General features: G+C 47.7%; 1 protein-coding gene across 11 annotated transcripts in view; it reads left to right on the top strand.

Annotated features, from left to right (window-relative positions):
• The window catches only part of LOC311604562 (uncharacterized protein), a 186,497-nt gene that overhangs the window by 19,457 nt on the left and 139,109 nt on the right, over positions 1 to 27,931 (top strand). For 6 of the 11 annotated variants that reach the window (XR_014781554.1, XR_014781555.1, XR_014781556.1 and 3 more), the window contains exon 2: positions 22,831 to 22,926. The exons of 2 other annotated variants lie outside the window; for them this stretch is intronic. Coding sequence is in view for 2 of the 9 variants with exons in the window: in XM_084794538.1 (XP_084650664.1) it covers positions 22,831 to 22,926 (96 nt within the window). In the remaining 7 variants the exon portion in view is untranslated. Of the gene's footprint in view, positions 1 to 22,315; positions 25,804 to 27,931 lie in introns of those variants that run through there. 3 more of the 11 variants (XR_014781560.1, XR_014781562.1, XR_014781561.1) reach the window with 2 other exon arrangements.

The raw sequence follows: 27,931 nt of genomic DNA, 5'->3' as shown, positions 1-27,931 counted from the left end.
GTATGTGTGTGTGGGGGGGAGGATCAGGCTTCCCAAAAGAGCCACAGAGCTTTGTTCCACAGGAATGAGAAGGGATGGAACGAGGGCAGGCCAGAGAGTCAAGGCATAAATGTGTTTTCTTAGGATGTAATTTCTTTAAAGATACTTCCTATGTTTAAGGGGATCTGATCATCCTTCCATCAAGGATGTGCGTGGCCAGGTCCCAAGTCAACATCTTATTCCGCTTCTTCCTGGTCCACTGATGCAGCCAGGCAAACTGCAGCAGGTGGTGGCATGCAGCGTGAGCCAAGGTCTAGGTCAAAGGAAGGAGAGATGGGGGGGACTATTGGAGAAGATACAGGACGTACAGGCAGACAGCCATCCCAGAAGGAAGAAATGAACGTGGGGCTCCAAAAGATGGGCAGCTCTCCTTCCATCCTGCCCACCCGCTGTCACCTCGGCTTCACCTGAATCTCTACTTCACAATTTCACCCCTTATGCGTCGTCAGCTGAGAAAATAAAATTCTCCACGGAGTCTCACAAGTTCTGGTGGTAACCTCAGCTGTCCTTTAGGCTTTCAGTTTGCAGTCACCTAAATACCCTTTCCTGCTGACGGTTCCAGGTAACCCACTCATAGAAAGACTCACCGGGAGAGTAAATTATGTCTTTTCTTGTCAATAGTAATTTGCGTTCATCATGTTACCTCCAGATTGACTTTAAATCACTTGGTAGGGTTTTTGTTTGTTTTATCCTCTGTGTTTTTAGCTTGGAAAGACATGTAGATTTGGAAGTTAAGCCCTCTCTTAGAATAATGAAGTTTCTTCCCTCCTAAACTCAGCAGATATTCCTTCTTCAGGCAAGACAGTTCATAGTCGGTTCAACCCAAGGTCTTGAGGGATGACTATTTTTCTTACTTCGGCAGTCCTCTTTTGTGAGGGGTAAATATGAAAAACATCTTTAGGAGGTGTCTTTCTGTTTCTCCATCCCCGCTGGCCTCCTACACACAGCCTCTAGAGCGATGCTTGCTGTCCACATAAAAACTGCATTTTAAAAGGGCATACAAGTTTATTGTTGATGATGTTCTGCCAACTGATCAATCGCTTACGCTCCTGACGTCACAAGGGTCTCCATAACCTTTAGTGGAGGTTAGTGGGCGCCAGAGTGTGCTCTGGTCAGCCATCCCTTCACATCACGTCTTTGTCACTTTAGTATTTTCTCCTAATCAGGCTGGACTAATGTGCTCAGCACACCTTTAATTTCTGCCTTTAAAATTCTAACGAATGGCTAAGGGTATTTTTTTACAACATGGTGAGTGTTATTTCACAATGTTTCATTAGCCACAAACCCTCAAGTCAGCCTTAAGAAATCCAGATGCTTGGCTGCGGGTGTTTTTGCAGCTGTTTTGTGGGAAATCATGAAAGTGTACCTCGTTTGGACAAAAAGAGAACAGACCTTATCCCTCCAGATTCACAGCAGACAGCTTCGTAACAGCCTGAACGGTGTGTGTTTGTGTGTGTTTTTTTTTTTTTTTTTTTTTTTTTTTGCTGTGATCCTGAATTCAGACACTTCAGTGTCTTGTAATTTATCAAATGCTTTGGTTTCCTCGGAGGGCAGGAGAGCCCTTATGGACTGGCTGTGACATGCTCTGAAGTTACTTTTTCTTTCTTGATAGTTGCAGTTTGAATTTGGACCAAAATTCTCTCCTAAGTCAACACATTTTCCCACACACTTTATTGGTTAGATTTATGAGATGAGTTCGCACACTGTTCTGTATGGTGAACATCACACTGAAGGTAGTCACATTACATCCAGGGTTTAGTTGCCAGGAACCCTGCAGGAATGCTGTCTTTAGATGATAAAGTGGAGAAGTCGCACATGATGTGTACATCCCCCTGAATACTTTGAGTCACTTCTGGACTGTTTCTATTTCCTAATCACATAAGTGGGTGTGTAATAAATTACTCAGGAAATAATCACAAAAACTTGTTTTTACTTTTCAGTGCAGATGAAATTTTATTTCTTAAATATTTTCCAAATGACGATGGTTGAGTCCACAGCTGTGGAACCTATGGGCACAGGTGGTAAACCATTCAAACCAATAACAAAGCGGCAACCTTCTTGTCTTAGACCACATTCTTCTTTTAACTATTTCTTCATTTAAAAAGGTCATTATATCTTCAGGACGTTATATCTGTTTACTACTATCTTACACTCAAACACAATTTTGACGGCGGTCACACCTTATACGTTTGGTAAGCAAAGAGAAAGATTTTCCTTGTACTTGCTAGTTACAGCGTCCCCTGCGGTCCCTGTGCTAAAGGCCCGGACAATAACTGTTGATACTGCTGGAAGATGGTTGGATGTTTGCAGAGATGGGTCAAGTGAGAAGTCTCCCGGTCCTGAGAGGCTACTGAGGCCCAGGCCCCACTCTCTTCTTCCCCATCCCTTCTATGGGGTGCGTGGTCCCCACAGGTGCGGATGTGGTAGGACCGCCAGATCACGACTGGCCATTAAAACGCTGTGAGACTAAACTACCTTTTTATCTCTACAACCCGGTGATTCCCAGGTACCTGTCACAATAAGCTGCCTTCATCGTTCCGTACAGTCACAAGGCTTCTACCGGCCTCTCCTTCTAACAGAATTAATTAAGAAAAGGTTGGGAATGGAGATGTAGGGCTCGGATGTTTTACTAAAGCTCACATCACTAAGATCTTGACTGAACCGTAAAGGCGAGAATGACGTCAGTGGTAGGGTAATGGAAACCAAATTACAGAGAGGGGGAGCCCGTTTCAAGATGTTGGTGACATCATCTGGACTCAGGAAAGCCTTAAATCTTCCAGGTTGAGGTCACCAGGGCCTGGCTACCCCCAAACTACATCGGTGCTGAGAATTCCACCACCCACTTAAAAGTCAAGTTGGAGAGCAGGCGATGCGTCTCAGGAGACAGAGCCCTTACCTGGCATGCTCAAAGCTCTGGGTCAGATCCCAGAACTACATAAGTGGGGCATAATGGTGTGGGCCTCTCATCCCAGCACTGGAGAGGCACAGTCAGGAAGATGAGGGAAATTCAAGGCTACCCAGGGCTTCTTAGCAAGTGTGAGTCCAGCCTGGGGTCCACGAGATCCTGCCCCAAAAGTCAAACAAGCAAACAAATAAGTCCATTTCCTCATTCTGTCATTTGCTCCCTACTTGTGCTGTTTAAACCTGGGTTTATGAACCTCAGAAGGGCTTCAAATGGGATGCATTCACCAGCCCCCACTCAATAGAGCTGCAGGAACAATAAACTGAAAGGCTTGCCTCTACCCTGGGAAGATTAACATCTGGATAAAAACCATCAGGCAGACCAGGGATTTTGATGTCATGAGGTAGTGCCCTGAGGTGGTGCAGAACCCCAGGCGGGCAGGGGCACTCCCATAGGGTTGAGATATATGGTGCAGGCAGGGGGCGCTCCTATAGATAGCATAGAGCTCTATGGTGCTTGGGGTGGCAGCAGACTTGGCTCTTCATGTACAGGAAAGAGCATCAAGGATGGGGTAGGGGGTTGGACAGTGTCTCTGTAACACAAGGAAGAATAGTAGGTGCTAGGACAAGGCTTACAACAAGGCAGGATGGGAGCAGGGAGCCCTTGTCTGCTCTACCAAGGAGCTGCATTTAATTTCCTACAGGATGCAGGGAGCCCGGGAGTGTTTGGAGCAGGGGTCAGGACTGGATTGTGTGTACTCTAAGATGCTCTGACAACTGCATGCTTTCTTTGACAGCTACTCAGGACTGGCTGTCTTATCAGAAGGGCAAAACTGTCTTTCTTGAGGGGGGAATCAGAAGCCCACTCTCTAAAGCTAAGCCTGGCTCCACCCTCACTGTCACCTTGTAACAATTTACAGCACTACATGTAACACCGTTCTTTCTATAAATGGCAAGTTCTATCCCGCACTGGCTGACTTGTGAAATCCTTTCTTCTTTTCCTTTAAAGATGTTGCAATTGATCAGATCTTTTGCTGCATTAACAGGATTAATTCCTTTATGTGAACAGCTACCTCTGCATGTCTGTAGGTTCAGTTCCAACCAACTATGGATTGAAAATAGTTCTAAAAATTTAATGCTGTGGGATAGGCTGGGGAGATGCCACCGTAGTTAAGCACACTGGCTTCTCTTGCAGAGAACCAGGGCTCAGATCCCAGCACCCACAAGGCAGCTCATGCTTGTCTGTAACTCCAGTTCCAGGATGTCCAATGCCTTCCTCTGACCCCTATTCCCTTGAACATTGGTGGTACAGAGACATATACTCAGGCACACACACATGTGTGCATGAGATAATAATAAATAAAAGCATCTCAAAATTAAGGACTAGCTGCTTAGGAGATGGATCAGGCAGCTCTACATGCCTGATGACATGAGTTTGAATTCCCTCAAGACACATAAAAGCCGCACAGGTAATGGCAACCTCCATAAACCCGGTGGTCTTTATGGGAAGATGTGAAATTGAAACTGGAATATTCCCAGAAGCTGTGTGACAGTTAACCTGGTGTCTGCAGTGAAAAAACAACCGAGAAACCTACTCTCAAAATAAGGTAAAGACAAGGACTGACATCTAACATGGTCCTCTGGCCTCCACATGTGTGCCATGGCAGGCACATACACATGCAGGGCCTTGGATGCAGGCACACTGACACACACACACACACACACCACACAGGATGTTTGTAGTAGGCATAGTCAGAATACTTCCTGTCATCATTCTCTACAATAGTTTATTGCTCTTTGCATTATACTGGGTATTATAAACAGTCCAGAAATGTACATAGGAGGTGATGCCAGCCACTCCAGCCCAAACAGTAAGGCCCAAACCAACCAACCAATGAAAGCCTCTGTCTCAAAAGAGTTATGCGGAGAGACATCAAGAAAGATGCCTGATATTGACCTCTGATATACACATGCACACTTAGATGTACCTGTGTACATACAAATTCATGGTTGCACGCACGCACGCGCACACACACACACCTCTGGAATATAATTCGTGTCATTGCATTAGTTGGCTTATCTTTCCTGGACTGAGTCTGGGACCTTCAGGCTGTTTCTGCACGGATGATACCTTGTGCTGTCTAGGAGTGGAAGACTTTGGCCATATCGCTGGGAAACTATTCACATGCATAGGAGATAAAACAGACTCCTTTACAAATATTTATTTTATGTGTATGAGTCTTTTGTCTGCATTTCTGTCTGTGAACCACTTTCGTGCTTAATGCCTGTGGAGACCAGAGGTGGCTGTCAGATCCCATGGGGGGACTAGAGTTACAGGTGTATGTGAGCCACCGTGTAGGTGCTGGGAACTGAGCTAGGGTCACCTGAAAGAGCAGACAGTGCTCTGAATTGTTGAGCCATCTATCTAGTCCCTATGAAACAGACTCTTGATTGATTGAGAATCGTTGTAACTGTCCTGAGCAGCTCTTTCTTGACATACGGAGCGTTACAGAGCACACGTGTTCGCTCAGCCTACATGCCTAGGTTAAGAGTGCTTGTGGTTTGGATAAGAACGATACTGTAAGCTCATCTATTTGAGTGCGTACTCTCAAGGAGTGGCGCCGTTTGAGAAGGATCAGAAGAATTGGGAGGTGTATCCTTGCACGAGGACGTGTGTTAGTGGGGGAGGGGGACTGTGAGGTCTCAAAAGCCCATTGCTGTTCAGCTGTTGTTATCAGCTAACAACAACAACAATAATAATAATAGGCTAATAGTCCATTGCTATTTCGACAGCTATCAGCTTTTTCCCCAAGTGCCGCCGAGCTCCCACCGTGCTCCCTTCCATGATGATAGTGGGCTTACCTGACATGTAAGGAAACCCCGAATGAAACGGTTTCGTTCATAAGAGTTGCCTTGGTCATGGGGTCTCTTGACAGCAATAGTACAACGACTAAGACAAAACTTAAGCAAAGGTTACAGAAAGGAAAAAAAGCTTTCTAATTAAAAAAGAGCCTCCAGAAATATAAGGAGAATAAACATTTCAGTGTCCAAGGGCTAGCCCTGTGGTCCACTGTGAGACACAGGCTGCGACATTTGAGTAATTAGTGGAAACTCTTTGTAAGTGTTGTAGTTGTCTAACTTTTCAGAAGGGCAAAGGGGAAGGACTGCATTTCAGGGTCCACTCTGGCTCTACCCTGCACATTCGGATGACTGTGTCCTACAGTTGTGTGGGGACAGCAGCTCACACAACGGTCACAGTTCCTGTTGCAGAGCTGGCGCCAGCCAGCTTCAGTCGGCTAGGGAAGAAGCCCTACTTTCTATGTGTGTTTAAATAGTACAGACACATAATATTAAAATAACAGAAGCTCCGACGATGTAATGTGATGCTAAGCCTTCGCAAATAGGCAGAGATCCAAATATTTTTCTCTGCTAAAAGAGTTTAAAATAGGTTTATAGGGGTGCCTTGGCTGGAGAAGCCACCACTGAGGATTGAGGAGTTAAAAAAAAAAGTTTGATTTGGGGATGGTTTGTGTTTCTGAGAGACAACCACAAGGGGCGGCTGGGACTGGCTGAGCCCTGAAGAGAGGCCTGGGTCTGTGAGCAGATTCTCCAGTTGAGACCAACTGTGTGTATGGGTAGGGTGGGGTGAGGCTCTTGTGTGTGTGTACAGGGTGGGGTGGGGCTCTTGTGTGTGTACAGGGTGGGGTGGGGCTCTTGTGTGTGTACAGGGTGGGGTGGGGCTCTTGTGTGTGTGTTCAGGGTGGGGTGAGGCTCTTGTGTGTGTGTACAGGGTGGGGTGGGGCTCTTGTGTGTGTGTACAGGGTGGGGTGGGGCTCTTGTGTGTGTGTACAGGGTGGGGTGGGGCTCTTGTGTGTGTGTTCAGGGTGGGGTGGGGCTCTTGTGTGTGTGTACAGGGTGGGGTGGGGCTCTTGTGTGTGTACAGGGTGGGGTGGGGCTCTTGTGTGTGTGTACAGGGTGGGGTGGGGCTCTTGTGTGTGTGTTCAGGGTGGGGTGGGGCTCTTGTGTGTGTGTACAGGGTGGGGTGGGGCTCTTGTGTGTGTGTTCAGGGTGGGGTGGGGCCCTTGTGTGTGTGTTCAGGGTGGGGTGGGGCTCTTGTGTGTGTACAGGGTGGGGTGGGGCTCTTGTGTGTGTGTACAGGGTGGGGTGGGGCTCTTGTGTGTGTGTTCAGGGTGGGGTGGGGCTCTTGTGTGTGTGTACAGGGTGGGGTGGGGCTCCTGTGTGTGTGTACAGGGTGGGGTGGGGCTCTTGTGTGTGTGTTCAGGGTGGGGTGGGGCTCTTGTGTGTGTGTACAGGGTGGGGTGGGGCTCTTGTGTGTGTACAGGGTGGGGTGGGGCTCTTGTGTGTGCACAGGGTGGGGTGGGGCTCTTGTGTGTGTGTACAGGGTGGGGTGGGGCCCTTGTGTGTGTGTACAGGGTGGGGTGGGGCTCTTGTGTGTGTACAGGGTGGGGTGGGGCTCTTGTGTGTGCACAGGGTGGGGTGGGGCTCTTGTGTGTGTGTACAGGGTGGGGTGGGGGCTCTTGTGTGTGTACAGGGTGGGGTGGGGCTCTTGTGTGTGTGTACAGGGTGGGGTGGGGCTCTTGTGTGTGTACAGGGTGAGGTGGGGCTCTTGTGTGTGTACAGGGTGGGGTGGAAGCTCTTGTGTGTGCACAGGGTGGGGTGGGAGCTCTTGTGTGTGTGTACAGGGTGGGGTGGGGGCTCTTGTGTGTGTACAGGGTGGGGTGGGGCTCTTGTGTGTGTACAGGGTGGGGTGGAGGCTCTTGTGTGTGTTCAGGGTGGGGTGGGGCTCTTGTGTGTGTACAGGGTGGGGTGGGGGCTCTTGTGTGTGTACAGGGTGGGGTGGGGCTCTTGTGTGTGTTCAGGGTCGGGTGGGGCTCTTGTGTGTGTACAGGGTGGGGTGGAGGCTCTTGTGTGTGTTCAGGGTGGGGTGGGGGCTCTTGTGTGTGTGTACAGGGTGGGGTGGGGGCTCTTGTGTATGTGTTCAGGGTGGGGTGGGGCTCTTGTGTGTGTGTTCAGGGTGGGGTGGGGCTCTCGTGTGTGTACAGGGTGGGGTGGGGGCTCTTGTGTATGTGTTCAGGGTGAGGTGGGGGCTCTTGTGTGTGTGTTCAGGGTGGGGTGGGGCTCTTGTGTGTGTGTTCAGGGTGGGGTGGGGCTCTTGTGTGTGTGTTCAGGGTGGGGTGGGGCTCTTGTGTGTGTACAGGGTGGGGTGGGGCTCTTGTGTGTGTGTTCAGGGTGGGGTGGGGCTCTTGTGTGTGTGTTCAGGGTGGGGTGGGGCCCTTGTGTGTGTGTTCAGGGTGGGGTGGGGCTCTTGTGTGTGTTCAGGGTGGGGTGCGGCTCTTGTGTGTGTTCAGGGTGGGGTGGGGCTCTTGTGTGTGTGTTCAGGGTGGGGTGGGGCTCTTGTGTATGTGTTCAGGGTGGGGTGGGGCTCTTGTGTGTGTGTACAGGGTGGGGTGGGGCTCTTGTGTGTATACAGGGTGGGGTGGGGCTCTTGTGTATGTGTTCAGGGTGGGGTGGGGCTCTTGTGTGTGTGTTCAGGGTGGGGTGGGGCTCTTGTGTATGTGTTCAGGGTGGGGTGGGGCTCTTGTGTGTGTGTTCAGGGTGGGGTGGGGCTCTTGTGTATGTGTTCAGGGTGAGGTGGAGGCTCTTGTGTGTGCACAGGGTGGGGTGGGAGCTCTTGTGTGTGTGTACAGGGTGGGGTGGGGGCTCTTGTGTGTGTACAGGGTGGGGTGGGGCTCTTGTGTGTGTACAGGGTGGGGTGGAGGCTCTTGTGTGTGTTCAGGGTGGGGTGGGGCTCTTGTGTGTGTACAGGGTGGGGTGGGGGCTCTTGTGTGTGTACAGGGTGGGGTGGGGCTCTTGTGTGTGTTCAGGGTCGGGTGGGGCTCTTGTGTGTGTACAGGGTGGGGTGGGGGCTCTTGTGTGTGTTCAGGGTGGGGTGGGGGCTCTTGTGTGTGTGTACAGGGTGGGGTGGGGGCTCTTGTGTATGTGTTCAGGGTGAGGTGGGGGCTCTTGTGTGTGTGTTCAGGGTGGGGTGGGGCTCTTGTGTGTGTGTTCAGGGTGGGGTGGGGCTCTTGTGTGTGTACAGGGTGGGGTGGGGCTCTTGTGTGTGTGTTCAGGGTGGGGTGGGGCTCTTGTGTGTGTGTTCAGGGTGGGGTGGGGCCCTTGTGTGTGTGTTCAGGGTGGGGTGGGGCTCTTGTGTGTGTTCAGGGTGGGGTGGGGCTCTTGTGTGTGTTCAGGGTGGGGTGGGGCTCTTGTGTGTGTGTTCAGGGTGGGGTGGGGCTCTTGTGTATGTGTTCAGGGTGGGGTGGGGCTCTTGTGTGTGTGTACAGGGTGGGGTGGGGCTCTTGTGTGTGTACAGGGTGGGGTGGGGCTCTTGTGTGTGTGTACAGGGTGGGGTGGGGCTCTTGTGTGTATACAGGGTGGGGTGGGGCTCTTGTGTATGTGTTCAGGGTGGGGTGGGGCTCTTGTGTGTGTGTTCAGGGTGGGGTGGGGCTCTTGTGTATGTGTTCAGGGTGGGGTGGGGGCTCTTGTGTGTGTATAAGGTGGGGTGGGGCTCTTGTCGTGTGTGTTCAGGGTGAGGTGGGGCCTCTTGTTTTTGAAGCTTTCCTAGATTAAGGAATGAGGAAATGCACCCAGGCTTAGTTAGCTATCTCTTTAGACTCCAGATCTCTTTGGGAGGGAGAATTAATATCAGGAACACTAGCAGCAGTGCATTTGTTAGAAGCTTGTCTTAAAGGCGGTATACACTGCAGCACCCTACAGCTTCCGTGATGAGACGTTTTGCTATGCTTTGGTTGTTGTTGTTCTGCTTGTTGGTTTGTTTGTGTGTGTGTGTGTGTGTGTGTGTGTGTGTGTGTGTGTGTGTGTGTGTTTTATTTTGGGACGGGTTCAAGAACAAAGGGGAAAATGAACAGGACTGGAGTGCATGATGTGAAACTCACAAAGAATCAATTAAAAGTTAAAACAAACAAAATGAAACAACCCCCCCCCCCAATCTTAAACCCCCGAAACCACAAGACTCAGGAGTTGCTCTTCTCAAGAGAAAGCGTGAATACACAGTGGTTCTAAAGGTTTTCAGGGTCCACAAATGGTGTTTTTATTCATAATCCTTTCTGCAGCAACACATTACCATCAGCTAAGTGGATAACAACAAACAAGTGTACAGGGTGGGGTGTGATACCCTCACTGGTTCCCAGCATTGTGTAATGTCATCTGTCTAGAATCAGGGGGCCGGAGGAATACAGAGCCCCCTCTATGCCATATTTAGGTTCTTGGCTGTGGTGGTTTGAATGAAAAAGGCCCCCATAGGCTCATATGTTTAAATACTTGATCCCCAGTCAGTGGAACGGTTTGGGAAGGATTAGCAGTGTGGCCCTGTGCCGGAGGCGTGTCACTGGGAGTGTATGGGCTTTGAGAGGTTTCAAAGGCCTCTCTGCTTCCTGCGTTAGCTCCTCTTCCTGCCGATAGAGCCGTGAGCTCCCAGCTGCTCCTGCAGCCACCTGCTACATGCATCTTCTCAGCCATCCTGAACTCACCCTCAGGAACTAAAGACCCAAGTGAACTCTTTCCTCTCTAAGTTGTCTTGGTCGTGTGGTTTTATGGCAGCGACAGGAAAATATCAAAGACACCGACAAAGCTCAGCTTCACATGGTCATGTTTGTAAGACTGTGGGGCCCCTTATCTATTTCGGCAATTACCTGGAGCTACCCTTGGCCCTCAAAGCCTCTGCCATTCCTTGTCTATGGTCCCTACAGCTCAGAAATAGGAACAATGTGAAAATTCTACCAGGCATCCTCTGATCTTTAGCATTCAACCTTCTAATCCCCAGAGCCTTTTTATTTCAAGACGATATGATCATCAGCCTTCATCATACAAACACAGGCCTAACCCGCAGAAGTGAAGCTCATGGGACCAAAGCTCCCCTCGCCCGTGCCCTTAGGATGTCTGGAGATGGGAGGGTGGGGACTCTCAAACTACAGTTTCATTAAACACCTTCCAGGCACTCAGTACCCTCAGTGTTTTATCAGCCAGAGCTTAGTGAAGTAGATTTCCTATGTGGCTCTTTGCTCTCCGCATCTCCTGTAAGAAATTACACCCAGGTCTTGGTGGGTTGGAAGTTGGCATGGTTCTCCTAGTCTGGTCAAGGCACAAGCGGAGTACATCCTTCTTGACCAGTAAAGGGACATTGGGTACCTACGCAAGGCAGGCCCACTTCAGCCATTCTCCACACAGGATGTGGTGATTGACATTCCGTGAAAATAGCGGCATATCTCCTGACTCAAGAAGCCCCAGATTGTGACAGAGACACAAGCCCAAGTCCTCCTCTGTTGGAAAGATTTAAAATTGATGTCCTATGCTCCCAAAGTCACAGATGTTTGTTATGGACTGACAGGTTAATTGACTGACTGGTGTTTGAGGCTCACTATGTAGACCAGGCTGGCCTAGAACTTGCTATTTTACCTTACTCTGGCCTTGAAATCACAGTTCTTCCACCGCAGTCTCCCAAGTGCTGAGATCTGCAGGCCTATACCGGCACACCCAAGTGTACTTTTTGGTGCAATTTGATAACTTCACATATGTGTGTGCAATGTGTAACAATCAAACTGAGGTAATTAGTGCTACCATCTTGTGCATACCATGTTTCCATGTTGGGGAATTTCGCACACTTGCACTCATTTAGAAACACAGTAAGAACTGCTAAGGCCATATCTGTGTACTCTGTGTGGGACAGCCCCTTCTGCACACATGCTGTTTGGCTTGTAGTTGAGTCGGAGGCTAACATTCGAAGCTCTCACACAAGCATCGTTATAGATGACTTTTCCTGGAAAATAAATAGTCAGACTTTGTGTTCCTCAGGTGTGGAATAGTGAGTGTCCCTTTCCACAGGACAAGTTCCCTCTGCCTGCCACTGTCTCACATCATCACTGTATACTCAAGTGTTGGGTCCAACCCCTAGTTTGTAGGTCCCGGTACATGGTTTGTGTGCACAGGACTCTCTAGAATTGTTGTAACTGGGGAAAACTGAAGGCCACACAGCAGCCGCCTTCAGCATCTTCCCAGGTGTGATAGTAAAGAGTAGCTTTATTATTAATTTCCGGGGCGAGATTCTTAGAGATGAAATGGTGTGGCCAGGTTCCCCAGTCCTTCCAGATTCTTCTAGGCAGTACCAGGGCTGGCTTTGGTGCCTGACAGGGAGTTTCTAGGCCTGTTTAATGGCTGTCATTCTGCTCAGCCTGATCTCTACTTGCAGAGAAACTTATCTAAATCTCACTTGAACAGTTAAGCAGGGGAGCTTCAGAAGGTTTCTAAATCAGGCTGGGACTCTGCCAACACACTAGACACCGAGCTCCAACAAAACAAAGGAAAACCAGCCATCCCCGGTGTTTTCTTGGGTGCAGAGCCAGGCTGGAAAAATGTCTGTACTCTTACCAGATGGATATCACAGCAGGCCTGACATCAGCCTCCCCAGGCCTGTGTTGCGAAACGCTCCTTGGGATCCTGATGTGTTGTTAAGTTCGATTCCGTTTTTCTCACAGTGGAGTGCTGATTGTTATAGGCCACAGTTTTGGAGACGCCATGCCCTGCACGTGCGCGCTAGAAATGTCTCCACAGCTACTGAGATGTGAGGCTGTAGATGCAGAGACAAGGGAGGAGTGTGATCACAAAGGCAACAGTGTCCTGAGCAGCGAGGCAGGAATGCACCTTCTCCATCCCAGCCTGCGTGTCTCCGGAGCACAGTGTAGTGACTCATCAGTCATAGATGGGCAGGGGGAGGGCCTCAGGGCTCTTGACACAACCCTCTGTAGGCGTGATGGATGTGGAGAAACCCTACCCTTCCCAGGGGGTCAGGTGGCACCAGCCAGACAAAGAGCGCAAACAATTCGGGCTTGAAAAAGACGCCCCCCTCTTCCCCTCCCTTTCTCCCTCCCTTCCTTTTCCCCTCCCTCTGGCTCTCTCCCCTCCTCTCTTTTTTCTCTCTCTGCCAAAAAGTTACAGTATCCAGCCGTTCCTTATTAAGTTAGAAGCCTGTGAGGAGGAATAGTCATTGGATAGAGCCAGCTATTTCTATGGCGCAGACATGCCTGGAGAAGTAAGTAAATGGCATTCCTGTTTGCTGCAGAGTCAAAAACCAGCTGCTCTCTGGATTTCAGAGGGAGATGCTATCCCACCCTCTGATTACCAAGGTCTCCCAAGGCTTTCCTGCAGAGACTGCAGATGAAAAACAAGAGAGAGCCAGGGGAGGTGGACAAAGGAATGCCATACGTACAAGTACTGTGTGCTGGCTCCGGGAGACCACTTCTGTCTTTCTGTTACTTACGTGTTCTTTGACATCTTTGGTTCTAACTGGATCCGGATTAATTTGAACTTTGTATAAAGTATATAACACCATCCCACGCCCCCCCCCACCCCACACTACCCTCCCGTCTCCAATCCTGGCCCCTCAAAGTTTTAGAAGTATCTATATATTTTCTTAGTCACCAGACACTGCAGGCAACCGTGTCCTTCAGGCACAGTGCAGAGGTCTGACCTGAGGCATCCCGGGGATGTGTGCGGTGCTGCTGCCATTCAGAGACATCTTCTTCACTCACCTCTACTCATAGGCAGGACCTCAGAGGTCTGGAACAGTCTGCTCCTCAGTTTTGATCTGATGGGCAGAGCTGTGCCAGCCAAGACAAGAATTCAGGGAAAGTCAAGGTGGCCACCTGTGCCTACCACACCCTGCCAGTGTGCTGACTTTCCCTTGCCTGCAAACCCTCAGCATGCCAGGTTGGCAGGCATGTCTTGAACAAATAAGGAGTACAGAGGGGAACCATTTCTTGATAGCTGACAGGACGTGCAAAGCTGCAATGCCGAACCAAAGCTTCCTACCTCTGAAGCTTTACTGGCCCACAAAACTTCATTCTTGGTCAATAGAAACTTCTAGAGAGTACTTCGATGTTTGCTTTTTGAAACTGGTCCCTCCTATCATTCCTTGTCATAGAGAATTCCCAAACAGACACCTGCATGCAGTAGGAGGAGCTTTGCAGATATAAATAATGACCAATGTGCCTCAACTCAAATTTCCACCTTCAAACCCAGACCACCCCTCTCTGCCAAACGTGAATGGTGGAAGGGGAAGGTACCCATAGAGTCTAGGTGACCTGTTCACTGGCGTGCCACTCAGTCACACACTGCTCGTGGGACTTTAGATGTGTGGCTCATTTTCAGTAGTAATTTGGACTGTGGTGGGTTTGTGAGGAGGTATCAGGCTTGTCTCTGAGGGACAAAGACTGCTTCAGCTGGACACCTGGAGGAATTCTTGGGCACCTATGGCTTCACTTCCTCCCTCTGCCCAGAAACTCCTCACTTGGTTTTGGACTTGGCAGTTCATGGCGTTAGGTGTTAATTCCAAACTCCACATTTTGCCCACGCACACTTAAAAGAACAGAGCAATAGCATGCCAAGGCTAGGCTGTGGAATGGCTGTGCTGGCTCACTGTGGCCTTCAGGTCTTACCTAGCATCTGTCTGTGACCCTATTTCTAGTCAGTTCTGCTAAGTCTTAAACACTGGAAATAGCATATTGTCTTAGGTTAGCGTGAGAATCTTAAAAATTGTCTTTTTCCTCTTCACCTTTTTTCCTCTTTATTTTTTTTCCTCTGGAATGCTCTGGCCTCTCATCTTAAAGAATGCCCACCCCTCTTCACTTCATCTTTACGTCTTTCATTGTTGCTTACTTTTTGGAGGTAGTATTGAAAATAACATCTCTGTCCTGCTCCCGAGCCATGCGCAGACTGACAAGGATACAGTTTAATTTCTCTGATCTACAAGTTAGTGACAGCTTATATTTAGTGATATGCTAAGCAGCCACTTGATGTCTTGTTTATGGCACCTGGAGAGCCATCTGGAATCTGCGAGGTGATGGATGAGTACAGGAATGGAAACCAGTTTGCTAATCATGGTGGGATGGATGCTGGGAAAGAGCCTGAGTCTTGGGTGACATTGCAGAATTGCTGAGACCTCGGCTGTTCCTTTACCTTTTCTTCTCTATGGAACAATTAATGTTTAAGCTGTTAGTGAACTGAAATAGTCTCCTAGCTGTGGTGAAAGGCGTCACTGTCTCCAGAACCATGTAAAACTCTAGGTGACACACACACAACCCAGCAAGCACTTGCCATCCGGTATGCATCCAGAGTCTCACTTGCTCATGGCAGGGAGGAAAATAAGTACTGTCCCCATGGTCCTTAAGTCCCACATGGAGGTTTTAAGGGTCTCCTCTGTACACAGGTTATCACCTTAAAGCTTAGCAACACAGCTAAGAAGGAAACAGCAGCAAAGAGACCATCCTCTGGGCACAGCTGGGTCTTCTCTTTGGCTTCCAGTCATCTGTCCCCTTCCCTGACTTAGCTCATCAACTTTTCTCTTGACTAAAGTTGCTGGATTTTTAGATCTGTCCATGAAAAAGGACGCTGGATAGAGCCTGCCCTCTATTCAGTAGCGTCTGTGGATGAGTTGTCTAGAGGACGAGAGACTGAAAACTAAACTGTGAGCAAGTACGGTTCCTCCAGATACAGCCAACACTTAGGGCCGTATGCTGGGTGCTGAAAGCAAGGTCAAACAAACAGTCCCTGGGATCACGGGGCTTGGAGAAGCCAGCAGAGATGGTGTGCCAACAAGTGTGTGCAAAAGCTCCTGCTGTCTCCCAACAGTGTAATCTCGGGAATGAAGAAGCCCAAATAAGGCGGGGATCACTCCTACGCTCTTTACTTACTTACTTACTTACTTACTTACTTACTTACTTACTTACTTATCTACTGCTTTATATCTGAGGTCTTGGGGTTTTGTCCACACTGGCCCAAACCTCTTAGCTTCAAAGGCTCCTTCTTGCTCATCCTGCCCTGAGTTGTGACTTCAGGTATACACTGTGGTTGTTTTGTGACAGTTCTGTGTGGTCAGTCCCATTGTCACAGCTGCTTTGGATATCAACCCACTGAGACCCAGATGGGCACTATTTGCTGTTGGAGCAGCTGGAATTCACATCTGAATCCTTGTAATGACAAAGCTCATCATTGTCATCGTCGTCGTTGTCATTGTCATCATCATGATTATAACTAAGTCATCAAAGACATTTGAGCTCAAAAGGAGAAAGCAGTGCGTCACACCCAGCCCCAAAAGAAAGAAAATAAGAAAGAGAAGGGTGAAGAAAAAGAGGAGGAAGAGGAGGAGGAAGAAGAGGAGGTGACCCTCGGCAGAAACCCAGCTTTGTAGAGAAGGGCTTCCCAGAAGGGCATGAGCGGCACGTGGCTCTCAGGTCATTATCTAGCATGAAAGGACAAGGATGGCGCAGAGTACAGCCTGAACTGGCACAGGCACCAGAAAACCCTCAGGGCTCTGTGATGATGATGAGACTTGAGGGACCTGGGGACATTATAGAACTGTTTATCGTGCCGAAGTGCTTGACAGTCCTGAATAAAAGGTTGTCTATGAGAGCAAAGGGTTACGGTTGTGTGCCTTAGACCAGGGACTCGAGATTCAGAGGCCAAATATGATTTCTTTTTTAAAGTACAGGGAAGTAGGTAGCCATTCCAGGTATGTCCAGCTGACAACCAAGATCAGCCGTTGAATGGGTTGAAGGGCCTTGGGTGGAGAAGCGTCTTTCTCCAGCAGGCAGCCGCTATGGCGTGCGTAGTCACAGCTGGCCAACGTGCTGGGGATGAACGACTGCAGAGAGCTGTGAATAGTGCAGGAATTGAGCCAAGACGTTGAGTGACCAACCATAAGTGGGACATCTATGTTCCCCTCCCTGGCACCGAAGCTAAGGGAACATCACAGGAGGGGAAACATAAAGACAGTAATAGCCGGATGATGGGGCGAGGGCCGCGGAAGGCTGTCTTCTGCACATGACGTGGCTCTGGCTCTCTTGAGCTCACAGCAGCTTCACATGACCCCACAAGTTGGAACCAGCACACTTGGCTAGCTGACTGCTAGGCCCATGCATACTGGTGAGCTACTGTCAGTTGACAGCTGCCCAGGCACTGACCATCTTTCTGTAAGGATGCGGCCACTGATGGGTTTCCTATACTCCGATTGATGGTCCCACACCCATGCATACTGGGGACAGCTAAACTTAGTGAGTTATAAAAATAAAAGCTGAGACATGGACTCAGGAGGTGGAGGTGTTTGGAAGATATAGACGAAGGGGAGGGGGAGATGGAGCTTAGATATAAGCATATTTCATTATACACACATATGAAATTCTCAAAGAATGAAAAACTAATGAAAGAGGACAGAGGTGAGAAAAGGAAAGTAGGAATATGCTCAATGTATACTTGTATGAAAACCTTAAAAATAACTAAATAAAATTTCAAAAATGCGAGATGAGGAAGCTGACTTTGGAAGGCAATGAAGTTGTGGGTTAGATTTCAAATACGTCATTGTTCCTCTGCAATGAGAGACAGCTTGGGAAAATGCTTTGTAGACACTGAGACCATTGTCAGGAGCCATGGCCCCAGAGGTTGCCACAAGGGTGAAAAATGCCCACTGGAGATCAAAGCCGACTGTCCTCAGAGAGGCGTCCACAGGGGCATCCTCTGAAAAGTGACCCACTGTTGGGCTCAGCTCCCTCTCCGATGCGGAATTGGAGCCAGCTGGTGTCCGGAACGTGACTCCTGGGTCATTTCTGGTCTCCGTTTGAAGGCCAACTGCATGTGATTAAGGGTGACAGATAGAAAGCTGTGTTAAGTCCAGGACGGAACTTGTTGAATGAATAGCAACTGAGTTGAAAATTGGCTGAATGGATTGAGTTCCCCCACCCCACCCCACACCCCCCTCCCCCAATAGACAAGATTGAATTCTTTGCGCCTGGTCAAATCAATGCTTATGTTTCTAAGCATATTCTTGGGGGACATTATTTTAGGGTTAGTTGGGATTTGGGTAAGATAAAACTTTTATCAGACGTGACGGAATTAGGCCACACAAGTCACTGCATCTCCTCTGCAGTTGACTTCTGAAGCTCTTGGCAGAGGTTTTCTGACCAATAGTATTGATTATCTGGAAGGGACAACAACAAAAACAAACAAACAAAGAAAACCCGATCCCCCCGTGGTTCTGCTCTGCAGATTATACCTTATGTTGGGTAAGGTATGGCCTGGGAACTGGGGCTTTTTAAAGCCTGCAAGGCAGTGCTAAGGCATAGAGTCTGAGAACCCACTGCACACCACAGCCAAGCCCCTCACTTGGGGGAGGCGCTGGCTGCAAGCGCTTTTCACACCAATGTTTTGCTGCGCATAAACACGCCAGAGCAAACTCTTACACCCAAGACCCCAGGGCAGGCTGTGGACAATCTTTAGAAAAATTCAAATTTGTAAACTGATAATACATATAATTCCACTGGGTCCATATGGTTCCTGTTATCTCGAGGGAAACTATACACATTTGCCTTGCCCCGGGCAGAAAGATAAATAACAGATGTGGGTAATTTTTATCATACTTGTGCTGAACAATAATAGAAAAATAAGAAACGAGGAGGGCAGGGAGCGGAGCAACACTCATGAAAATAAAGATCAAATTATTCTAGGGCAGATCTCAAATTTTCAGCAGAGGTCACAGTTTCTAAGAGGCAGTATTTCTAGGGTGGAAGCAATAGTGTTAAACATTTGAGGATAACACAATCAACTTAATCCGTTGATAAAAGCAATAACTAAAACCAACACGTAACGTTTCTAAGCTCTATGCGTGTTAAATTACCTACCTGGCTGTGAGCCTGAGATCAACTCTACAGTCATGTCCTACAGCCACTATCAGATGAGAAGACAGGTTGTTGAGGGGACGCTATGGTACAGTGGAGTCTCAGACGGACGTGAAGCATCCAACTGCAGATGCCACCCTAAGGCATCCCAGAGCACCTGATGATGGTGGCTTTGACCAGGTACTCTTGCGGATTTAATATATACACCAAGTATTGGTTCAGTTTAAAGAATCTAATAACATGTTTTAGAGTTTTGGCTTTGAAGCATAGCATGTGTGTATGCACATATGGGTACGTGTATATCTTTTAAGTGATTAATTATTGAGCACTCATAAATACATGGCTGATTTGTTCTAATATGTATCGGGAAATTCATAGGCCAAAGGCCAGTCCAGCCTTCTGCTTGCTTTCTGCTTTTGTAAGGAGCACTTGACTGGTACACGGCCATGGCTAATCTTCACGAGTTGCCTGTGCTTTCTTGTTGGTGTGATGGAGATAAAAACTCACAACAGAACCCACCCACCAGGGCAAGTTCCCTGACTCTGTGGAAAGCACTGGCATGCCCCGCCTCAGAGGCCACTGTCCTACCCACTCTTCTCTCCTTCAGGGACAGCAGCCCCCCTGAGCTCTGTACCAACCTTGCCTATTAAGAAAATTGCTTAGTTTTACTCTTTGGCTGTAAAATGTGTCAATAAACCAGGATGATGGATTCTGCAGTGAAGTCCTGCTTTGTGTCTAGCATGACGCCTTCCATGCTTCTCCACTGGTGGTGGGTGAGGTACACTAACTTTTTGTTGTCTTGTGTTTGGTGGTTGTTGGCGAACATGTGTAATAACTATAGATTTGTTGCCACATTGAGTAAAGCAGCAACTGCAAGATTCTTAGTACAGTTTCTATTGAACATACATAAGAAATTCTCAGAGGCCAGAGAGACACCTCAGTGAGAAAGCTTAGCTTGCAAACCCGACAACATGAATTCACTGCGGAACACACACAAAAGTGAAAGGAGAGACCCCGCCATCTGAACTCCTGCCTTCCGTGCACACACTCAGTAATGATAAATTAAAAAAAAAAAAAAAGCAAGAGATTTCTCTGGCATGTATATTTAAAATGTTTATGTCATGGGGTATTTGTATGTTCTTATGCCCTTTGTTAATAATCAGTTTGGACTTTCTTAAGCTTTGAAAGTATTTTAGGTATTGATGTTTTGCCTGCGTGGATGTCTGCGCGCCATGCACGTGCAGCACCTGTGAAGGCTAGAAGAAGAGTCCAAGTCTTCTGGCACTAGAGTCATAGACGATTGTGAGCCGCCGTGTGTGTGCTGGGACTTGAACCCAAGTCCTCTGCAAGAGCAGCCTGAGCTGCTAACCACTGAGCAACCTCTCCAGCACCCACTTCAGGCTACTGTCAACATGGTTGAACCGAGCTGAGTTCCCACCTGTATGCCAGGGTCCTTCTCACTAACACTTGCTGTTTTCTGGCTTCCGAGGTGCTTGCTTATGTGGGGTGTGGGAAATGGAGTCTCGCTGGCTTAGGGTCCACCGCCGTGCATCAGTCATTCATGCGTTCTCTTCCGGGTGAGATGCCTTCCTGGTTCTGTTCCCACTTGTCTGGCCTTGCCTGTTACTGAACCCCATAGATGAAGCGTACGGTCTGTACATTACACTCTTTAGGCTCCCCGTCTTCAAGCTGGAATAATGTCTTTATCATGAGAATTAGTTTTTCTTTAAATACCTGGCTGGAGTCACAGTAAAGCCATTCACTTCTAAATACCTTTGCAAATGTTTTATTTAAGTAATGAATCTGTTCTTCCAAAAGTTATTCTACTTCTATAAGCACGTTTTATTCTTTCTAGAGATTTCATTAACATCTTACAATCTGGTTGTACATTATTTCTTAAGATGCCCTATTTTTTTTTTGTCCTTTCCCTCCCAGATAATATTCTATTGTTCTTAGTCTGGCTACATTTCAGTCAGAGACAACTCCTGGTGATGTGCCTTCCAAGCTTTGACTTCTGCTCACAGTGGAGCCTGCATTGGTGATTGCTCTCCGCACACCTTACAAGGTGTTCCCTGCTGTCATTGAGTGGCCAGTGTCACGTAGGTGATGCTGACAGTGTTGGTCAAGTCTTTTTGGTCATCACCCATTTCTATCAGTTATCCCTGGTATTTTTTTTCTAATCGTGTCACTGAATTTGTGTGATCAGCTTACAGATTCAGTAGTGTCAGTGTGGCAGATCATATGGCCCTATCTCTGTTTAATTGACACATCCTTACATTTGGACCACACACTTGGTCTATATCACACACAAGCCCGTGTCTTATGTCATCGTTGGCTTGAGCCTCACTTCTTATTCCAGCTTATATTTTAGGATCTTGTTCTGCTTCCACGGTGCCAGAGGTTCACACCGGGGTCTCGCTCAGGTGAGACAGATGTTCTCCCACTGAACTGAACCCTCAGCTCTTCAAGGGCCTTTGCCTCTTTATTGTGGGACACCTCAGTTGTTTACACTCAGTTTGGTTATTACTGTGGATTGAGTTCAAAGTTACCACCTTGGGAGCTGGCTCCTGTTTGCCTTATTGCTTATCCCAAAAGCAAAGCCAAGCCAACCCCAAAGCATCCCTCTAACATTCCATTTTGTACGGCATGAACTTCTGTTCCACTGTTTCCTTTGTTCACGTGTTACCTTGAAATCTTTGCTTTGTCAAGTGGGTGGGTGGTTACAGGTTATAGTCTGTATCTAACGCACCATGGTCCCACTTACAGCACACTTGGCACTTACATGTAACATAAGCACATTATCACGCTACACTTTTATCCTTCCATAATTGCGCTATTGTGCCATACCTTTTCCTGTATGCATTCAGTGCCTCCTGCTGACTCTCACCAGCCCCTTCCTCTTTCTCCAATTCCTGTCATCTTCCCTCTTCTTCCCCACATTTCCCAGTTCCGAATCTCACACTCACACTCTTTGGTTTGCTGTGTGTGATCACAGGCTTGGAGCTGTTTGCTGGCACCTGGTGGTTGACCAATGTGTGCCCAACTAAAGGCAATGACTGTCCTCTCCCAGAATCCACCAGAAGCTCAGCAGGAGTGGACAGTGACGTCTAAGCCCCTCCCAGATGCGTAGTTGACTGTTGTCGGGTCAGGTCCTGTGCAGGCAACTCGGCTGCTGCGAGGCCACGTTGGCAATGGATGTGTCATGCCCAGAAGTCAGCACACTTTGCAGCCCTTCTCTCTGTAGCTGGACCGTAGATTCTTCCTGTTCCCTCTTCTCTGTTGTCCCATAAGCCTTACAGAAGATGGTACAACTGTCCTCTTTAAGCTGAACACTGAAAGATGCCATGAATTTTGCAGTGGCCACTACTCTCTGCAAACAGAAGCTCCCGAGGGAGGCTGAGAGTAGCATTTGTCACTGGGTATAAGCGTAAATATTTAGAAGGTAGTTTGGCGCCAGTTCATTTTGTTATTACATGTTATAAACCTCACATAATTTAAAAATAATTTTTGTTTAAACAATGAGATTTAAGAATAAATTGTAGGAAAAATATATTTATCATGTAGTTATATGACTAACTCTCACTTCTTATATAGATTCATAATTTTATCTGGTGTCATTTTCTTTGTGCCTGAAGGTTGCCAGTGATGATACACATATACAGTTTAAAAGAAATGTTCCAATCTGGGCTATAATGTTCCCACCGAGAGCCACCGACCATCTAATAAAACACCATCAGCAAGCATCAGAAGCCCTTTTCAGAATCTTTGGTCACTGTTGTCCAAGAGGCTCCCAAAACTTTATACACTACTGCTATTGCCTTTAGTCGGCTCCCCCAAAAGATCCTTAACTCCCGAATTTAAACATATTGACATGGATGCAATGCCAGGAAAATACTTCAAAAACGAACTGGTAAAATGTGTCCATGGGGGGCGCTGAGAGAGGGCTCAGTGATTCAGAGCATTGTTTGCTCTTCCAGAGGTCCTGAGTTCAATTCTCAGCAACCACATGGTGGCTCACAACCAACTATAATGAGATCTGGTGCCCTCTTCTGACATGCGGGTGTATATGCAGATAGAGCATTCATTCAAATAAAGTAAATAAACCTTTAAAATAGAGAAAAGTGTTGCCATTAAATATTTTTTTTTAAAGTGTCCACGGACCTGAAAGGAGATCTGAGAAGCAGATGAAGTCTGTCCAGGACTTGGAGAGGAGAATTCGCAGCATAAAGGGAAAGGTTACTGAAAGGTATGAGAAACAGAAGCAAATGCATGAGCGGAAGGTCATCGGCATGGAAGGATGTTTTACAGAGGAAAATGGGGTTTTGAGATAAAACAAGCATATAGAACTGCTGGAAATATTAGAAAACAAACAACCCATAGTGAATCAAATAAAAAGTGAAGGGAAAATAGTACCAAAGGGCTTTCCCAAGAGAGGGTCATCAGGGTGGAGAGCTGCGTTGCCAGGATACTATGTCCAAACAGCAGCAGTAAGGACAAAATATGCGTGGCCGTTGTATCCAAGAACTCTGGGATGAGATCAGGAAGCCAGACTTAAGACCTATGGGCTGGTTGGAGCTGAGATAAACACTGAAAGCATAGAGAAGCTAGTCAATGAAATTCTGGCAGAAAATTCCCCAAGGGGCAGAGGCGGAAAAAGTCATGCAAACACAAGAACCATAGAGAAGCCAAAATAAAAATGACCAGAAAGGAACATCCTCATTATGTTTGTCAGATATTTAAAAAACCACAGAGGAAATAAAAATATTAAAACTCATAAGAGAATAAATGCCACAATGACAGAAATATCAGAACAACAGCCCTAATTTCACAAGGAACCATACAGACTTACCAAAGCCATGGCAACCTTAGCAGAAGATGCAGGAGATGCTGCAATACTTGATCTTAACTACATCACAGAGCCATAGTAACAACATCAGCATCACAGAGCCATAGTAACAACATCAGCATGGTACTGGCAGAAACACGGCCACATACACAGTAAAATAACGGAGAAGACCCAGAAATAACCTCACAGCCATAAGCCACCTGCTTTTTTAACAATGTTGTCAAGAACATACATTTGACAAAAGATTGTCTCCTCGATCTCAGAGTTAGCTACTACCACAGATGCGCTCAGAAAACTGGCTTCCACGGGTGGAAGAATGATGCTTGATCCATTCTTGAACAAAGCACCTTATTATAGAACCTGGAGGACTTAAAACTGTCGGGGGAAACAGTCAGGCCAGGCTGAGACAGGCTCCTCTGCCCAAGGCTCCAGTGCACAGGAATAGAAGCAGAATGGACAGCAGTGGCAGAGGAAGGCCACCAGAGCGAAGACACTGCCTCTGGAGTAGAGGAAGGCGTCCCCATCATGGGCTAATATATACCTATAAAGAACTATAAAACCAGATGCCAGAAAGCCAACCCAACGGGCTAATAAACTTGAGTCACCACTCTCAAAAGCAGAAATAATTTTGAGTAATTATTTGAGTATTTTTTAAGCCAATAAATACTTCAAAGTGCTCAACATCCGTTTCCATCCGAATACAAATGAAGGCTGCTTTGACATGGCATCACATTCCAGTCAGAATGCTGACCGGCAAGGAAATGGCAAGCGAGGAGAGGAACTCACCTCTAGTGGCAGGAATAGGAACTTACACGGAAATCAATATGCAGATTCTTCTAGATCCACTGGAAACCAATCTACGGCATGATCCACTCACACCAGTTGGGCTGCATATATGTGTATCTCAACATCCCACAGAGATGCTTGTCCCTCCATGGTCTTTATGGCACTGTTCACAATAGTTAGCAGATGGGACCAGCCTAAGTGTCCATTGACAGATGGATGAATAGAGAAAGTGTCTTGCATTTTATACAGCTACAAGGAAGATAAAACTATTATGTTTACAGGTAAAGAGATAGAATTATAAGTTATTTCAACAAGTATAATATGCCAGACTAGGGGAGAGAAAATACTGCACACTTTGGTTCACATGAAGAACATAGACTTAATTGTGTTTGTGTGTATGTATGTGTGTGTGTGTGCATTTGTGTGTAGGTCGGGAAGGGGGATCAGGTGAGTAGGAAGAGTTTTGTTTGTTTTGTTTTCTGAGACAGAATTTCTCTCTGTGGCCTCGGCTGTCCTGGAATCTCTCTGTAGACCAGGATTACAGGTGTGCACTACTGAGCCTGGCTGTAGGGTGTGGAAGAGACCGGAATGGAACGTGTCATACGGAAGCAGGAGGGGGAAACTATCCCAGTGGTAGATAGGAATCCACCAGGTTGGGGAGGGGACATGGGGGAGAAAACTGGGGAGGGAAACAAATGAGCACAAAGTATAATGATACATGTATATGCAAATGATGTAATTACGCCAATTATTTACTTGCTAATCTAGTAAATTGGTTTCTATAATAAAAATTTAAGATCAACAGTCTTTTTGTAAAATCTAATCCATTGGTTGATTTTTTTTCCTCATTAAGCTTCATATTTTCCTGCTTTTTGGCACGCCCAAAAGTCTCCCCTCCACGGTGTGTGTGTGTGTGTGCGCGCACGTTCCTGGGTGTGAGTAGAGGTGCACACAGGAGGTCTCTGTTGCGTTGCTGTCATGCAGGCAGGTAAACATCCTGTGTTCTGCGTCTCGTCTCACTGCAGGAACGCTGGGATTACATTTGTGCCTTATGTGGGTTCTGCACATTGAACCCGGCTTCCTGGGCTTGCAAGGCAGGTGCCTCCCCCACTGAGCTAACTCACTAGCCACCTGGCAACACTTTATGCCTTAGAATATTTGCATAGATTGCTGGCCAGTGAGTGTGGCTTTAAACTTGGTGGGGGCTGGGAAGAGTTGCCTTCTTTTAAATTTTTTGGGATGTGGTTCTATTACTTGGGGGTAGTTTGATCCTCCTAGATCTTATTTTAAGACTCGCCAGACAGAGTCACAAAAGTCTTCAGTCTAATGTTAATGACACCTCAGCACCGTGGTAAGAAGGTTCTGGAAAATCAACCCAAATGTTTGGTGCATCATGTTGTGTTCGAGTTCGGTGTACAAGGCCAGGTCCTGTGGGGGGGTGGAGATAGGATTCGAAGGCAAAAAGTCAGCCCCTCTGCCTGCAGGTGCCCTCTGCCACTGTATGGACCACAGGCATGGCTGTCTATGAGAGAGGCTGCCCTGTTCCCACTGTTCCTTGAAAGTAAAACAGGTCAGCTCTTCAGCACTGCAGTTAAAAGGAGCAAATGTGAACCCCAAAAAAAGGGCAGCGTCTCCCTTACGGCGTGCACACAGCTCATGTGCACGGAAACATCGTTCTCTCTTCTTGGTAGACACTGAAAAAAACTGGCCAATAGGGACGTACATACAAAATAAAATTAGCTCAACTAAGTTGCTTTTATTTTTTTTGGTAAATTTACCACATGGCTTTAATAATTAAAAATATAATTTTAGAGATCCTAATATTTTCTCTCCTTAAATACAAACACACATGCTTGAACCTGCATATATGTATAGAAACTGTAAACTTTCTCCCTCTCTCCCCCCTTCTCCCTTTCCATTCCTCCACCCCGACCCCACCCCCATATGCTGAACTGCAAGGAACAATGCTTCAAGATGCCGCATGGATGTCTGCAACCCTCGATGGTGCCAAACTCCTTAACCAGCCATCTATCTCCCTATGTAAAGACACACACAATCAGGTTTGGTTTACCTCGTGCATTGGTCACAGTAAGTGATTAACAACAACGGCAATAATGAAATAGAGTGGTTTTTTTTTCTAAGAATGTGTTACAATGACAGTTGTGTGAGGACAGCCCCCACTGCCTCCACTCAGCGTTTCTGTTATATGCTGACAACTAAGTTCCCATGATCAGGTATCTTTGTGGGCGCACAAATTGGACCATGCGAATGCTTAATATATGCAATTTAAAGTCAAGTTCTCGTCCAGGAAGTGCACACAGCAGGCCTTTGCCTGTGCACATTCGCAGTCTTCACAGAGTTTTCGGATAGAAGTGACTTCTTCCGCGGCCCCCCTTTCCCGCCTCCCAGCTCAAGATGAGTCTCTCTCTTGAGCTTGTTGCTTACAGTTCTGTCACAGAGACACTTGCGAGCTATCTTGACGGCAGTCACTCCCAGATGAATATGGGTTCGAATCTCTCTGGCAAGCGAGAAACAGTGTTTACCACCTACTGGTTGCCCTTTTCCCAGCATGCTTTGTGAACGAACACATCTCCATCGGTGGAGCACAGGGATCCACGTACAAACAGGCGCACATCCCTTATCTTTATGCACTACACATTCCAATTCATTTCCAGGCAAGTTGGTAGGACACACAACTCACCCCCCCCCCTCACCCCCAGGGCAGGAGGCTGGGGTGGGAAGTATGGCATCACTCAGGCCACAGAGCTAGAGGTAAAGTCAGTCTGGTGCCCACATGCACTGTGAACGCTGGCGGCCAGCCAGAGAGCAGGTCTCAATTAAGCAGCTTAGGCCAAAGAAAGCACACGTGAGACCAGGCCCCCTCGCCCACACTCTAATGCAGTTTCTGGGTACACCCCGTCCCCACTGCTAAGGAGAAACTCAACAGTGTAGATTCTCCAGCCAGCTCCAGAGCCTTCTGCTAAAATCTCAGAGGATTTCCCCTGGCAGGAGGCAGGAGGCCTTGGGGGACTCTCTCTCTCTCTCTCTCTCTCTCTCTCTCTCTCTCTCTCTCTCTCTCTCTCTGTGTGTGTGTGTGTGAGTGTGTGTGTGTGTGTATGCGCACGCACACATGTGAATGTATGTGCACGTGCACATGTCTGCATAGAGAGGTGCAGTCCTGTGTGCACCCAGAAAATTCTTCGCACCAAGAGCGGCAGTTGCTCTGTCTTGTTGGGACGACAGCACACAATGGTTTCTTTCTAAATAAACAGACAGACGGAGTGAGCACCCGATAAGTCACTTGGAAGACACACAGGTCACATCCAATCAGTGGCCCCCAAGTGCAGACAAGCAGCCTTCTGTGCTCGCTGGCTCTGGGAGAGATATCATCTGTTCCCCTGCGCAGGCCCCATAATTGCATCTCGTTCCTGCAGCCTCTCCCCCACTGGCTTGCAGAACGCTGCACGAGGAAAAGTCGATGTGAGCTCACTGGCCCAGAAATTCTAACCAGATGATGGAAAAATGCTTCATCAAAGTAAGAGTTCTCTGGAGTTTTCAGAGACGCACGTAATCTAATAAACAGCATTTCCAAGGCTCAGTCCCTCAGCCAGCGGGGCCA

Source organism: Acomys minous, assembly GCF_964271855.1.
Source record: "Acomys minous genome assembly, chromosome: 9".
In the NCBI taxonomy this organism is placed as follows: Eukaryota; Metazoa; Chordata; class Mammalia; order Rodentia; family Muridae; genus Acomys; species Acomys minous.
Note: the sequence above shows the minus strand (reverse complement) of the source record. Positions and strands in the feature narration are given on the sequence as shown.